The sequence below is a fragment of the Phodopus roborovskii genome, unplaced genomic scaffold (assembly GCF_943737965.1).
Source record: "Phodopus roborovskii unplaced genomic scaffold, PHOROB, whole genome shotgun sequence".
Classification (NCBI taxonomy): Eukaryota; Metazoa; Chordata; class Mammalia; order Rodentia; family Cricetidae; genus Phodopus; species Phodopus roborovskii.
In genome coordinates this window covers 4,190,850-4,206,952 of record NW_026126469.1, presented here as the reverse complement: position 1 = coordinate 4,206,952, position 16,103 = coordinate 4,190,850, and the positions used below count along the sequence as shown (strand labels likewise).

The 16,103-nt window shown below is 43.6% G+C and overlaps 2 protein-coding genes across 3 annotated transcripts in view; one reads left to right on the top strand and one right to left on the bottom strand.

Moving 5' to 3' along the window:
* The window catches only part of Pi4ka (phosphatidylinositol 4-kinase alpha), a 129,270-nt gene extending 125,247 nt beyond the window's left edge, over positions 1-4,023 (bottom strand). Inside the window, exon 1 of one of the 2 annotated variants that reach the window (XR_007834945.1) lies at positions 3,780-4,023. Coding sequence is in view for 1 of the 2 variants with exons in the window: in XM_051191067.1 (XP_051047024.1) it covers positions 3,780-3,923 (144 nt within the window). In the remaining variant the exon portion in view is untranslated. The remainder of the gene's footprint in view (positions 1-3,779) is intronic. The other variant, XM_051191067.1, reaches the window with a different exon arrangement.
* Positions 4,024-4,123: 100 nt separating this feature from the next.
* Snap29 (synaptosome associated protein 29) overlaps positions 4,124-16,103 on the top strand; it is a 31,887-nt gene continuing 19,907 nt past the window's right edge. Inside the window, exon 1 of the mRNA XM_051191102.1 lies at positions 4,124-4,492. Coding sequence (XP_051047059.1) covers positions 4,256-4,492 — 237 coding nt within the window. The 5' untranslated portion in view covers positions 4,124-4,255. The remainder of the gene's footprint in view (positions 4,493-16,103) is intronic.

The window sequence follows — 16,103 nt, the reverse complement described above, 5'->3', positions numbered from 1 at the left end:
CAGTACATACCAAGAGAAGATTGATACTGTCTTCCTACATGTTCCTAGATCACCACTAAGTGCTCCAAGGACAGGCTTCCTCGTGGGTTCCAGGAGCCATGGCAACATAGTGTGTTACTAATACATCAACACAGACAATGGGTCTGCATCCTAAAGTTGCTGATGCTCTGGATGATACTTTGCTGCTCACACCACTCAGGAGTCTGTAATTCCCAGCAACCCTCTCCCTGCTCCAAAGAGAAAGGTATCTGCAGTTGGGAGCCAAGGAATACCATAAAGTCACACCACACAACACACTTCACACAAGAGATTCATTGGGAGGGGAAAACCCAGGATGGTGGTTGCCTCTGCTCTGGCGAGAAACAGCCCCCAGCAACATCTTAATGCACTGTCACAAGTGAACATGCAATAGTCTGTTGTTCATACATCAGGTCAAATATCTTACAATGTTTGCATGTTGGCATCGGTGCTACCAAATAAGCAAAAGCAAGTGTGGGATGAACTATTATTTCCTCTTATTAAGCCATACTCTTGTTGATAAAGATCACCCAGGCTGGAGTCTACAGTCTCTCTGCTCTAAGGCTGAACTGCCAGCCCACAGGGCTGAAGGGGCTGCCCAGGAAACAGCAGGATCACTGGAGTTTCAACTGTTTTAAATGAATAAGAAACCAGAGAAAGAAATGCAGGCCTCACTGAAGCTGAAGAGGTTGCTCAGTGGTTAGAGCACTAATTGTTCTTCCAGACAATCTGGTTTCAATTCCCAGAGCCCACATGGCACTCACAACCATCTGTAAGTGCACTTCCAGGGAATATGAAGGCCTCTTCTAGGGAAATGAGTGTGGTGCACAGACATGCATGCAAGTAAAATAGCCACACACTTAAGCTACATATATGCATATATATATATATATATATATATATATGTAGATAGAAAAATTTAAAGGTTATGAAAAAAACACTCAAAAAATGTAAAATAAGAGAAACTTCTAGCCTTATGTACCAAGGAAACACCAGTTTTTACAAAACAATCGGACTACTAGCTTATTTGATTTAAAACAAAACAAAAACAGCAAAAGTTTAAAAATAAATTAATGTTTTATAGACTCCGAGTAAAATAATTGTCACTGATTTTGTAATTCTTTTCTGTGAACTAACTTGGGAGGTGTGTTTGAAGTAAACTGAAAACTGATCAAGGAATTCTAATTTGGGTTATAAGACTCTCCCTTTAAAAAATTGGGGTTTTGAGGGGGTTGGAGAGATGGTTCAGAGGTTAACAGCAGTGGCTGCTCTTCCAGAGAACCTGAGTTCAAGTCCCAGTACCCAAGTGGCAGCTCACAATTGTCTGTAACTCCAGTTCCAGGACATATGACACCTTCACATCAATGTACATAAAATACTATTTTAAAAAAAAAATGTGTTTGTTTTTGAGACAGGGTTTCTCTGTGTAGCCCTGGCTGTCTTGGAACTCACTCTGTAGCCCAGCTGGCCTCGAACTCAGAGATCTACCTGCCTCCTGAGTGCTGGGATTAAAGGCATTTATTTTACTGTGTGTGTGTGTGTATGTGTGTGTACAACTACAACTTGTGGGGGTTGATTCTCTCTTTCTACTACATGGGTCCCAGGAATCCAACTCGGGTTATAGGGCCTGGTAGCTGTATTAGTCAGGGTTCGATATATAAAACAAATCTATGTTAAAAGGGAATTTATCTGAGTGGCTTTCAGGCTGTGGTCCAACTAGTCCAACAATTGCTGTCTCCTGACAGAAATGGCAAGCAACTGGTGGTCACTCAGTCCTTGAGGTTGGATGTCTTAGGTGGGCTTTAGGCTACATAGGTTCTAATACCATTGAAGGAATATCTTGACAGCAGGATAAATCTTGCCAGGAAGAGAAAAGGCAAAGCAGGCTAAAAGCAAAGTGTTCTTCTTTTATGTGGGCTGTCACCCAGATTGAGAATGGGGTTTTCCACCTCAAATGATCCAATCAAGAAAATCCCCCACAGGTGTGCCCAGCTGCTTGGGTTTTAGTTTAGTCCAGATGTGGTCAAGTTGATAACCCAGATTACCAAACTAGAAAACTTGCTTTAATAAAAATTTCTAGGCTGAAGAGATGGCCCGGTGGTCCTGGGGTCCAGTTTCCAGCACCCACCCATAACTCTAGTTTGGGAGATCTAACATCTTCATTTAATCTCTGAGGACATCAGGAATGCATATTGCAGATAAAACATTTATACACATTAAATAGAAGTCTTTAAAAAGAATAAAAAGAATAAATATGCATGTGTACATGGGTCTGTGGATGTTCAGTAAGGGCTGGCACCTAAAGATTTTTCTGGTCACTGAAAGATGCTGTTTTTATTGTGTGTGTGTGTGTGTGTGTGTGTGTGTGTGTGTGTGTGTGCGTGCGTGCGTGCGTGCGTGTGGGTGTGTGTGTGTGTGCGCCCATGCAGGTGCCCATGGAGGCCAGAAGAGGGCGTCTGGTGCCCCTGAAGCTCCAGTTACAAGCAGTTGTAAGCTGACAAACATGGGTAATGAGAACCCATCTCTTGTCCTCTGAAAGAACAGCAGCTGCTCAGCCATCTCTTAGGACAATGGGCTGTTTCAGGTACATGCTACCATGTCCACTTTATACTCTCTTTTTTAGACAGAAGTCAGGTTGGCATTGTATCTTCCAGAACCTGTTCACCTTGCAGGCAAGTGATAAAAACAAGTTTGAGAATGTACAAGGTCAAAGACCAGGTCACCACCTTTCAGCTTCTTCCATCAGCAGGCAGCTGTACAACTCAGAAATGCTCTCTTTCCATCTTTCAGAAAGTTGAATGGTGTCATCCCCCGTCCCCTCCCCTCCCAGGTAGCATACTGTGCTGAGTCTCTTCACACATTGCTAGGAGAAAAGAAGATGATGACTTTTATCGTTAATCCACTCAGTGTCTAGCCCTGAGCAGCACTTTTCATATGTGAACTAATTAAATCTCCCCTTGTTTTGGATAAGGCTATGAGCACTGAAGTTTTTCTTTTTTCTCATGACTACACATAGTAAGTAACTGTAAAGGACCAAACTCAGGTCTGCCTAAAACCTGTCTTCTTCCCACCTTCGTTTTTGTTGTAACAGAAGCTGGTTGGCCTCCTTAATCCTGGGGTTATATTCTTCACACACACAGACACGCCCTACTGCCACCATCCCAGCTGGAGCAAATCTTTTATCTTCCAAGAGTTGGTATGTTTTCTAACATATCTTTCTCTTCTAAAGCAATCCTGGATTTAGTTCACTGCCCTTTCCTGCCACCGTGTCTTCTCGAAACATCATCTTTTGATGCAGTATGACGCTACCATCTCTTAAATAATAATACGCAGTCAATTTGCAGATCATAAAGAACATTCAGTCATAGTGCTCTATCTGTCCTCCTCCACAATCCGAAAAAGACATCTCTCCAAGGTCACTGAATGGTAAAATGAGAAATTCAGGACCAAAGGCCCAGATTGGACCCTTGGTCGTTGGTTTATCACAGTCCAGCCACACACAGCCTCCGCAGCAGCGATGTCACAGGTGCAGTCCGCCCGCCCACAGCTCACCACCCTCCCACTCCCACCGGTACCAGACTTCCCTCTGTCCTGCCGACCTCTCGCCTCCTCTCTTCACCAGACAGATAGACCTCTCTTCCACCGACCTCCCCACTTCGCTGCCTGCTCTACGCAGGAGCCCCGTCTAGACGCAAGTGGCCTTCTCTGACTAGCAGCGTCCCTGCGCTTCATCACCTCCTCCTGTCAGTCCGCTGGGTTACCTTCTCCAAGGATGCAGGTCTCTGCACAGCCAGGGAACGGGCCAGTGAAAGCACTGTGTTGAAATAAAAGCCTCGGGAGGTGCTGGAGCCAGAGCTGGACCCCGAGCCGCCTCCGCCGCCTCCCCGGGACCCAGGAGCCGCCATCACAGCGCGCGTCCCGGCGCAGGCGGCTGGGCTCGCAGCTCAGGGCCTGCCACTGCCGGACTTCACGACGCAGGCGCAGCGGCGCCCGGCTTCACGGCCACGTGACCGCCGTGTGGCCGGCACTGGGTGGCGCCTGGCGTGAGGCCGCCCCGCGCAGCTAGTCCCCCTGCGCCACTCGGGGCGGTGGTTGGCTCCGGAGGCGGGGCTGCCGGCGCGGTACTGGCGGAAGTGGCGCGCGCGGCGGTGACAGCGAGTCCGCCCGCCAGCGCTGGGCTACGACTCCTGGCCCAGTCGCCTCTCCTGCTTCCTAGGTCCAAGCCGTCGCTGGCACCATGTCCGGCTACCCCAAAAGCTATAATCCTTTCGACGACGACGTGGAAGACGAGGACACCCGGCCGTCACTGTGGAAGGACGCCCGCGACCCGCCCGACGGGTCCGACGCGCCGATGGACCGTCAGCAGTACTTGCGACAGGAGGTGCTGCGCAGGGCCGAGGCTACGGCCGCCAGCACCAGCAGGTCCTTGTCCCTCACGTATGAATCCGAGAAGATCGGAGTCGCCTCTTCCGAGGTGAGCCTGCGGCAGAACTGAGCTGAACTGGCCAATCCTTGCATTATAAAACGTGATAATGAAATGTTTTGTTCATGATCTTTTGGAATTTTTGTTAGAGGAGGTTTATCTGGGGAAACAAGCTCCCTTACCTACTATTCTGAATGGCTGATCCCCCCCCCCCCCGCTCTCCTCCCCACATATCTAATTAAAAGGAAAAAATTCAAATTATGTTCTGTCTGAGGTAAAAATGCTTGCATTAGGGAAATAGTGACTGTTTCGTTTGTATATAATTGCATGGGCAGAAGTCTTAGGCTGTTTCTCTCTCATGACCCAGTTAAAATATGGACTGTCTATGCCCCAGGTGCCAGGTGATGCTTGAATAACTAGAACAAAGGAAGCCTTGCGTTCTTCTCACATCTTTGACCACTTTTCACCTTACTAATGGGAATGTTTTAAGTCCCTTTACCTGGACTCCTGCTCAGTAAGTCATATCTTGAATTGTGCTTAGACCCTATTTGTAGATAATGTGTTGATATGACAGTCTGTTGTTCCAGTCAGCTCTTTCCATCCATAGAAAATTTCAGGAAAAACTGGGTGGTGGTGGTGCATGCCTTTAATTCCAGCACAGGTGGATCTCTGCAATTTTGAGGCCAGTCTAGTTCCAGGACAGCCAAAGCTACATAGAGAAAGCCTGTCTTGAAAAAAAAAAAAAAAAAGAAAGAAAGAAAGAGAAAAAAAGAAAAAAAATTCAAGAATGTTGCTTTGTCTTTCTTTCTTATGTTTCTATTTGTATGTACAGGGGGGGGGGGGTTGTCTCCTGAAAGCCAGAAGAGGGCACCAGGAGATCCCTTGGAGCTGGAGTTAACATTTGTGAGCTACCAAGTGTGGGTGCTGGGAACTGAGCCAGTCTTCTGGAACCTCTTAAGCCCTTTTGGGGAGGGGGTTGGTTTGGTGGATAGCATGCCCAAGCTGACCAGGAACTAACCTCGGTCTCTCTAATGCTGAGATTACAGGTATGCTCTATCATGGAATAAGGATTGTTCCAAGATGCCAAGTTGTCCTCTAAATCTGCTAGTAAAGCAGCTGTTTGGACAGAAGAAAAAAAATTAAGAAATTACTGATATGTCAGCTAAGAATAATTAAGCATTTTGCAGTTTTGAAAAGTAATAGTTAAAACAAAATATTTTGACTGCCTCTTCCAGTTTCCCTTGTCTCTGCCCACTGGGTCTTGGGCAGATCTGAGGTATGTTGATTTCCTCATGTAGCCATCTCTGTCATTTCTGCAGTGCTGCTGTTTTACCTTCTCCTACCATCCCTGTTTTGTTATTACTGGTTGTTGATGTATCATCTGCCTCTAAAAAGTTGTACATATAGTTCCTAGATCTGTGTACCAGATGCTTAATATTCCAGCCCAGATCAATTGGGGGCCTTGGGACCTTGGTGAACAGGACACTTTTTTTTTTTTGAGGTAAGGTCTTGTGATGTAGCCCAGACTGACCATCAACTTACTATCCTCCTGCCTCAGCCTTCAGAGTGCTGACCTCATAGACACTCACCACATACCAAATGCCCACTGTGAACAGGTAGGTCCTTTGGAAGAGCAGGAAGCACCCTGAGCTGCTGGGTCATCTCTCTAGCACCAAAAGATAACCTTTCTCAATAGTATCCTTTACGTAATCCTGACTGTCCTAGAACTTACATAGAGTAGGCTGGCTCAGTCTCAGAAGTATACCTGACCTTGTTCCTGGGAGTGCTGAGATTCAAGGTCTGTGCTACCACTCTCAGCATTTTTATTCTTTTTAACTTTATAGTGAGGTACTCTTTGCATATTGCCCTGCATACTATTTAGTAGCACTGAAAGCTATAGTTAAATTCAATAGGGTTTTTGGGGAGAGGGGAAGGCAGGCTAATGGCCATGTTGTATTCCATTAATTAGATGACTTCTGTTTACACAGCCAGTCTCCTAATGGTGAACATTATAATACCTGCTTCTTACATGGACATCGTTTTTGTATACATTTTCACCATCCTGGCCAAAGCCATCCACCTTCCCAGAATACTGCCTCTCCTGTAGCAGTATAGTGTGTATATGGTCATCTTTTTTGGAGCCTGATATCTCAGTTCAGCCAAGCCCAGCAACAAACCTACGGTTCAAATGGATACTGCATCAGTAGGAAAGGACTGATACATAATGTGCTCAGCCACCATGGCTAGGACATGCTCTTCAGAGCACTCATCTTTAAATCTTCCAGTGCCTGTTACTGAAGTCACACTGGGCATTCATTTCAGAGAGGTGGGAGAGACAGAGATATGGCATCCCTCTTAACCCGGAGCAGTAGTAAAACAAACTCTTCAGGTTTTCCCTGGTTAGAGTAAATCTGTTGTCATTGGTTTGCTCTTGTCTTCTAGATAGCTAGTGGGGAACAGTCATTCCTAACCACACCTGCTCCTCTAGAGTTATTCATACTGACTCTAATGAAGCCTGTTTCTCAGCAAAGGCTCATAAGGACAGAAAGACAGCTATTAGATCAATTCCTCTCCAGTCATCAGTGATTTTTTTTAATGTAAACTAATAACCAGTTTGTGTTTCTGAATTCATTCCATGCAAAGGAAATCTCTGGCTCATACAAGTTCCACATTTGCTGAGCTATACCAGCTAGATCTGTTAGTGTGGGTGTTTATTACCTTGAGAGAAGAGAAAGATAATGGGGGAAAGTTCCTTTTTCTTCCCTTCCTGAAATAGAGTTTTATATTCCCTGGGTTGGCCTCAAACTTGCTGGTCCTCTTGAGTTCACTTCCAGAGTGCTGGGAGTGCATGCCTGTGCCACCACACTGGTTTATCCCCAGTCTAGGATGATATATTTCAGATTTCTGGATTCAGTGCCCTGACCTAGATTGACTTATTAGTTAATAGCTACATTTAATTTCAAACTTACTGTGAGGCTCACCTGATGTTACAGGGCGCCCTAGCTGAAGATTGTGGTGTGACCCAGTGGTCACACGCTCAGGAGGCCTCGGCGTCATTTGCTGTGTGTTTTCTACTGGGTCTTGATGAGTCCCACTCACACCCTTTTGTGCTCAATCAACACACAGTTCCACTTCCCCTCAGTTACTCCAGCTGCCTAGACTCTCTTCAGCTCAGCATTTACCCCACCCACCCTTGGGACTCTGATTCACTCCTTAAACCAGGCCAGGAATCCTTACCGGGTTGGGTTCACTGTGACAAAGAAACAACCATGTGTGTGATGGCATTTTTATTGTTTTTTCTATGGTCCTGAGGTCAGTGAAGCAAGGATATGCCTTCCTTAGTTCTCAGCACCATGGTGTGGTAAGCAAGTTAGGTAGTTCAACTGAATCTGCTCTTACCCTACATGGATCGTATGAGTTCTCAGGATGGAGTCTCAGCTTGTTTAGTTCCCACTTGATCACTAGCACTGGAAAGAACCTTGGCAGAGACTTACAATGTCCCACAGATTGTTCCATGCTGCCTTTGATCCCCTGAGCCCTCAAAGTGCCCTGGAACATAAGCTGTGTAGGTGAGTGTCACCTCCCTTCCAGCAGTCTGCTCTTTGCCTCCCTGACTTGTGCTTTCTCTTGCTCTCAGGAGTCACAGAACAGAGGAATGGAGGAACTGTCTCTATAGTTCCTTGGCATCCCACACACATCTTCTCTCTTCTTTTTCCTGTCTAAATGTAGAAAACTATTGGGGCTTAAAGAAGTTGGGAGCTTGCTTGTATTACTTGTGTCACTGGCCTGTCCATTATTCACACAAGGGCATTTTGTGTTTCCTTGTCCTTTGTTTTTGAGACAGGGGCTCATGTTGCTCAGACTGACCTCCACCTCTATATACCTGAGGATGAACCTGGACTCCTGAGATTACAGGCACATCCCACCACCCCAGTTTACAGAGTGCTGGGGATGGAGATCCCAACATCATGTGCACTAGGCAGGCACCCTTACCAGCTGAACCACATTCCTTGTCCAGAAGTTCACACCCCCCACAGCCACCCTGGACTGGTGTTGGCCTCATCCTCACAGAGGCAGATGGAATAGCCAACAGAGTCCACTTGTGAGCTATGGGAACACACCTGCAATCCAGAGCTTCTGAGCTCTGTCTTCAGCATGGTTGGGGTGTGGAGTCTTGGCCAGCCCATCCTCACAGGAAACACTGAGGAAGCATCACTAGGTCTCCTGCATGTGCCCTGCTACACCCCTTCCTCCTTAGGCAATCCTAGGTCAGAGCACATTAGGTCCAGTCATTTCCCATCCCTTTCAGAGGAGTTTAACCAAACAAGCTCTTTATTTTGCTGGTCTCATGTTCTCCAGTGTACACCAGGTTCTGGTATATAGAAACTTCCAAAAACCAAACCAAACCTTCCTCCACTGGCCTTCTGCCTCTCAGGAAAAGTCATCTTTACATATTTCTCTATGTTCCCATTGTAATAGCTATGTCTAGTATCTGGTTTCCCCTGCAGCTGAGAAGTTGTGTCAGCCTCTTTTGTTTTCCCTGCATATTTCTAAGTGGATAAGAGAAGTGCCTTTTGAGAAAACCCTGTCATGATAGGAAGAATTGGCTGCTAGAGTAGCCAGCCAGAGGCCTCTGGCCCTCTAGAGCTTTGCCCATCTCAGCCCCCAGCATCATCTGTTGTCCTGTACAATCATCCAGAACTGTGGATGTAGCTCAGGGTTGAGTACTGTATGGAAGGTACTGAGTTAGAGCTGCAGTATGCAAAATAGTGCAAATAAGGAAGAAAGAAAAGAAAGAGGAAGATAGAAAAAATACATGGGTATTACAGAAATTATATTTATCCAGATTTATAGCTCTGGCTTGTTCCACAACAGTCTATGAAGATGATAAATTTGGAGACTCTAAAGATAAATTATCAGGTCTTTCAAGTTTACTTGACACAGTCCAAAAGTGTTTTTCTTTTCACTTAAAAATTCCCAATATGTCCAGTGGTGGTGGTGCATGTCTTTAATCCCAGCACTGGGGAGGCAGAGGCAGGTGGATCTCTGTGAGTTCCAGGCCAACATGGACTAAAGAGCCAGTCCCTGGACAGCCAGAGTTACACAGAGAGACCCTGTCTTGAACAACAACAATTCCTAAGCTGGGAATAGTGGTATATGCCTTTAGTCCCAGCAGAGACAGGCAGATCTCTGTGAGTATAGTGCCAATACAGGCTAAATAGTGAGGTCCAGGCCAGCCGGGGCTACATACTGAGCTACTGTCTCAAAAAATAGAAATGTCTAGGGATGGGGATATAACTTGGTGGAAAACAGGGTTTAAAGATAAGTTCAAATCAATATTTTAGTGTTTTGCATATGTGTTGTAGTTCTGAGTTTCACCCACTAAAAAGAATTCAAGCAACACATTGGGCTAGAACTATTAACACTGTGTTAGAAGTTTGTCTGGGGCCTCAAGAGCTTGACCACCCAATCCAAAGTATTTCATCAAGGCTAAAAGATTTACTTCTGCAGAAAGTGTACAGCCATGCCAAGTAGGCAAGTGCACCCCATGGTGGTCCTGTTGGGGTTTTATTCCTAAAGCAAAGGGGTCAAGAGCATGGCATCATACTCCTAGGCAACTGGCTAACTCAAAGTGGTGGAGCTAAGCAAAGTACAACTCCTAAAAACAGGCTGCAACCTTGAGCACATTATTATTTCAACAAGTGCTGACTGGGGTGGGTGGAACTTAAATTTCTACCAGGTGGCTTCTTTACAGTATTTCAAATGGAGTTTTGCCTAATTTACCCTGTGATAGAAAAGGCAGTACATTTGTTTACATATCCCATAGTCTCTAAACCAGTGATTATCAACCTTCCTAATGCTATGACCCTTTAATATAGTTCCTCATGCTGTGGTAACCCTAACTACAAAATTATTTTTGTTGCTACTTCATAACCGTAATTTTGGTGTTTTTTGTTGTTGTTATTGTTGTTTTGGTTGTTTTTGTTGTTGTGGTTTTTGGTTTTTTGAGACAGGGTTTCTCTGTGTTATAGTCCTTGGCTATCGGAACTCTCAAACTCACTGAGATCTGCCTGCTTCTACCTCCCAAGTACTGGGATTAAAGGCATGTGCCACCACTGCCCAGCCATAACTGTAATTTTGTAACTGTTATTAATTATAATATAAATATCTGTATAGCAGGTCTTTCTTTATATGGTTAGCTCTTTAATAATGACACAAAAACTTTTACTAATTATTAAAGCTTAGCTTTAGCTTAGGCTTGTTCCCAACTAGCTCTTAAATTAACCCATTTTATAAATCTATGTTCTGCCACATGGTTTGTTCCCTTTCCTCAGTACCATAGGAATCTCCTGCCTCAGATTCTTTCCCACGGTTCCTTTCTGCCTGGAAATCCCACCTATCCTCTCCTGTCTGTTCAGCTCTTTTATTAAACCAACCAGAAAGTGCCTTAGGCAGAAACTAGGTGGCCCAGCAGTCTCCAGATGGAGTGCCCACCTAGTCTATTGCAGGAGTTTTAAAGACAAAAATCACAAGATTACATCAGGTAGGGAGAGGCACAGGTCGGGTCCTGATTGGTTGATATCTGAAGAACAATTAGGGGAGTTTCTCAGAGTCAGGGCAACTGGTTTGTTAACATTTTGATTGGTTGCTACAGATGGGAACATTTGGTGGTTTCTGGGGCTTTGTTACTTGCAGGTAACCTGTTTTCATTGATTGTTGCTGGCGGGGGGGGGCATTCTGTGGTTTTTATGGCTTTGTCTGTCTCTTGGAGGTGGTCTGTTGTACACAGTTTCCAGGGACCAAGATCCTGGATTTTCTAAATACAGTTTCCAGGAAAGTTGTCTTGGGAGTTTTGCTCACAACACAATCTCTAAACTTCCTTGATGCTAGGAGGAAGGGTGGACTGGGTTTCTCGAGGCTTTTCCACAGCCTTTACATTTATATGTTTTCTCTCCAGTATGAATAATAAGAGTTGAATGGGAACTTAAGGCTTTGCCACATTGATAAAATTTCTTCCTAATGTGGTTTATTAGAAGTGAAGCCTTTGAGTTTAGTTTTCCCCTTGCAAACTTAAGGTTTTATGCTCTCAACTTTGGTAACAAGGAAAACTGTAAAACTATAACTATGTAGACTTCAACCCCATCAGAGACCTGAAAAGAATAAATATTATCTGAATAAACAAGACATGCAGAGCAAGCAGTTTCCAAAACTATAGAAATGACAGAGATAGCTGGCTGCCTAGACAGACAGCCAAGGTTTCTCTGCAACACTGGGACATACATCTTCAGCCTACAAACCCATAATATCTGACAGAATTTCCTGTGAAGAATTCCTACCTTGTCTTAGCAAAGTTTGACAGTTGGCTTGTCCCGCTTGTCCAATTTGGATAGTATTCTTTTTTTTTTTTTTTTTTTTTCAATTGAGCTATACATTTTCCTCCCACTCCCCTTCCTTTTCCCCGCTCTCCTTCCACTCTACCCCCTGCCTCCCACACTCCCAGTTTACTAAGGAGATGTTGTCTTTTTCCCCTTCCTAGATAGATTCATGTGTCTCTCTTGATTCTTTTTGTTACCAAGGTTTGCTGGGGTCGTGGTCTTTAGGCTGGTTACCCTTTCCTTTATGTCTAATATCCACTTATGAGAGAGTACATATTATATTTGTCTTTCTGGGTCTGGGTTACCTCACTCAGGATGGCTTTTTCTAATTCTATCCATTTGCCTGCAGATTTCAAGATATCATTGTTGTTTGTTTGTTTGTTTTGTTTAACCACTGAATAGTATTCTATTGTCTAAATGTACCACATTTTCCTTATCAATTCTTTGGCTGAGGGACATCTAGGTTGATTCCAGGTTCTGGCTATTACAAATAATGCTGCTATGAACATAGTTGAGCAAATGTCCTTGTGGTGTGAGTGTGCATCCTTTGGGTATATGCCCAAAAGTGGTATTGCTGGGTCTTAAGGTAGATTGAATCCCAATTTTCTGAGACTCCGCCATACTGATTTCCAAAGTGGCTGTACAAGTTTGCATTCCTTCTTATTCCTCATCCTCTCCAGCATAAGCTGTCATCAGAGTTTTTGATCTTGGTCATTCTGACATGTATAAGATGGAATCTCAGAATTGTTTTGATTTGCATTTCTCTGATGACTAAGGATGTTGAGCATTTTCTTAAGTGTCTTTTGGCCACTTTTGATTCCTCTGTTGAGAATTTTCTGGCCATGAGCTGAGAGGGTCAGCCCAAGGAAAGGGGCTGTAGGGAAAGCCTGCAACCCATGTGGGGTGGTGGTGGGGAGCTGTCTGTCTGAAAAACACAGATTGATAGGAAGAAATACATGTGTGGTGGAAATGCCCTGAAGGCAAAGCCTCCCAAATTTGGGTGGCAGCTGAAGATGCTTTAGAAAGGCTACAGCAGAAAAATCCCAAACTTGCTCAAAGATTTAGGGAGAAAAACAAAAGAAAATTTAGCCCAGAGACTCCAGTGGAAGCCCTGTTGGGCACCAATTGTAACATGAATAATGAAAACTTTGAGACAGATATTGGGGTTCAAGCTGAAAGGTTAGAAAAGCAAAGCAGCCAGCCACTAGCTCTTACCTCTACTTAGGACTTGAAATGGGTGATCCTGTCTTCACAAATCCTTAGAGTGTGATGTAAACTGCACTGCTCTCCACCAAGCCTCAGACTGCAATCCTCTGAGTTCCTGTCTCCTTCCACCTTATATTCCTCTTTCCTTCCCAGCCATATCACTCCTGTCTCCACCTCCATAGTGCTGGGATTAAAGGCATGTGGTCCCAAGTGCTGAGATCTCCTTTGTGTGAGCTGTTTCTCTTTTAGTCTAGATCAATTTTGTGTAGCTCAGTGTGGCCTTGAACTAACAGAGATCCGTCTGCCAAGTCCTGGGATTAAAGGTGTGTACCACCATCACCTGGCCTCTATGGCTAGCTAGTATGGCTGCTGCGATTGAAGGTGTGCATCACCACTGCATGGCTCTATGGCTGTGGCTAGCTTTACATTTTGATCTCCAGTGCTTTATTAAATCATAAATAATATATCATCACAAAGGATAGAGGAAAGAGAAAGAAAGAAATCCCTGAATCTAACCTCCTTTGCTTAGCTTCCTCCCTGACCATGACCAATAACAATTGAAAGCAACTCCCCTAAATGATGACAAACATCCATAACCCATCAAATGATCAAAACCACCCACACCACCTCTTGGGAATGGGGGTGTCATGTTCTTAAAATTGCTTCCTACTATTTGGGGGCAGTGGCATCTTTAGGGGACCCTGAGAAAGTTGGGATGGTGGTCAAGTCCTGGGAGAACTAGCTATATCATTTGTTGTCCAGTCTCTGTGTGATGGGAAACTGAAAGGCTTAACTGAAGTCCTGGCTAGAGTAGTGTGTGAGGCTGGACCATCTCAGGTACCAGATTTGAAGTTGTTCTGGATGCAGAATTTGGAGGAAACTGAAACAGAGGCACTCTGAGGGGCTGGGTCACCTGGGCTATTTGTTTTCATTGGTGTCTGATCTTTTTGCTCTGAAAACACACAAACTTTTAAAGGTAACATATATATCTGCATTAACACAAGTATGGAATGTGTGATGTATACAGGTCAGCTAAAGATGTTTTTGGGGTTTTTTTTTGTTTGTTTGTTTGTTTGTTTTGTTGTTATTCTATGTTTGAGTAGGTAAAAGGCATCTGTTAACTTTATAAATCTGTTCAGACTGTATAACCAAACTGTTATGTAAATCTCCATCCATACCATATTAAAGGATGGCATGTAATAATAAGTCATAAGAACTCTGTAACCAACAAGATTTATCATGTCTTATCCAGTCTCAGAGCTGTTCCCATACAGAGGGATAAGTATATATATCACCTGTCTTATAGTTTTTCTTGGTTTCTTTCTTCATGTCTGCAGCCAAGATTTTCAGGAGGTCTTACCCATTCAAATATGATTTTTATTAATTTTGAAGAAATCCACAGCTTTTCATTTCCCTTGGAGGAATGGCGGGGGGGGGGCGAAGAGACATATCCTCTTCCCCAGTGCAAAACATTTCCTGACTTCTATTCTGAAATTAAGACATTCTTAAAATACACAGGTTGGTTTAATTCAGTTTTTGTTGTTTTTGCTTTTGCTTCTTCTTCTTTTTTTTTTAATCAGTATCAATGTCTTTCAGCAGCTGTTGGGTTTTGCTTATTAGCATTTAAAAATGTAAAGTTAATAAAGTACTAGGTAATCTGTCTCTGGGGGTCTTTGTTCCTCTTTCTGTTTATTAAGCCTCTCTTTCCAAGTACTATTGAATCTTTCTACAATTGTTTGTCCTATATGTTTGTGTGGTACACCTGTAATATGCTTTATGTTATAAAAAGCAAAACAGTTTTTCATTTTTCTAGAGACATATGCTGGAGTATTGCCACTCTTAATTTGTATAGGCATCCCCATAATAGCCATTAACTTCTAATAAATGTGTAATTACTGTATCAGCCTTTTCAGCTGTTGCCCATTGAAATCCTGAATATGTATCTATGGTATGGTGCACACACTTTAATTTCTGAAACTCTACAAAAAAATGAAACATTTCCATTTTCCAGATTTCATTTCCTTGGGTAACTTTTGGGTTATTCCCGCAGGTAATGGATTTTGGTTATACAAAGAACAAGTAGGCAGCATGGGCCACATAGTTTGGGGCTGTCTCACAGTTTATGAGGAGACAGGGAATGAGGTGCCTTCTACTAAGTCTATATGTGTTTGCTTTGCTGAGAATGAAAGCTGGAGCCCCTGCTCTAGCGTCTCTTACTACATGAAAATGTTGAAGAAAATAAGTAGGTGGTAGCACTGGAAAGAAAGGTTTCAGCATTGTCTTCACATTCAGACATTTGCTAGTGGGACTCCCCCTGTCACCTCTGGAGGGGGGAGGACAAGTAGGGCATTTCCTTATAATTTCTTTGGCTTATTGCCAAATGATTCAAAACAAAACCTTTCTTCAAACATTTGCTGTTAAGATGGCATTTCTTATGTAAGTCTGAGACTTCTAGCACATTTCCTATTAATAGCTGATCAGTTTCATCAATACCTTGTGCTAAAGGGCCTGGTAGACCTGTATGGGATCTGATATGTGTTATATGATTTCTATTTCTGATTACTTGTAGTTGAATAAGTAGCACAGTTATTTCTGAATCATCTGGTATAAATTCAGAACTTTCAATATGTAAAACAACTCTCTCTGGATATTGAGAGTCAACAACTACATTAAGAGATTCTGGAAAATCTAATACGACCATAAGAATAGCATAATTCTGATTCTTGAACTGAAGCGTATAGACTTTGAGACACTTTACTTACTTTTTTCTGACATATAAATGTTGTGACCAAGTCTTGAAAACCCGCAGTGACCACCAAGGAGACAGACAGACTCACCAAACTGCAAACACAAGGCTTTATTGTTTAATCCTACCAGTAGGGACTCCATCTAGCAGGCTGAAATAGCAGCCTCCAGAAGGAGTGAAGTCCCTTGTCTATTGCCATAATTTAAAGGGAAAAATCGCAGAATTACGTCAGTAGGTGTGGGTCATATCCTGATTGGTTGACATTTGGGGAACAATTAGGGGAATTTCCCAGAGTCAGGATGACTGGTTTGTTAGCATTTTTGATTGGTTGCTA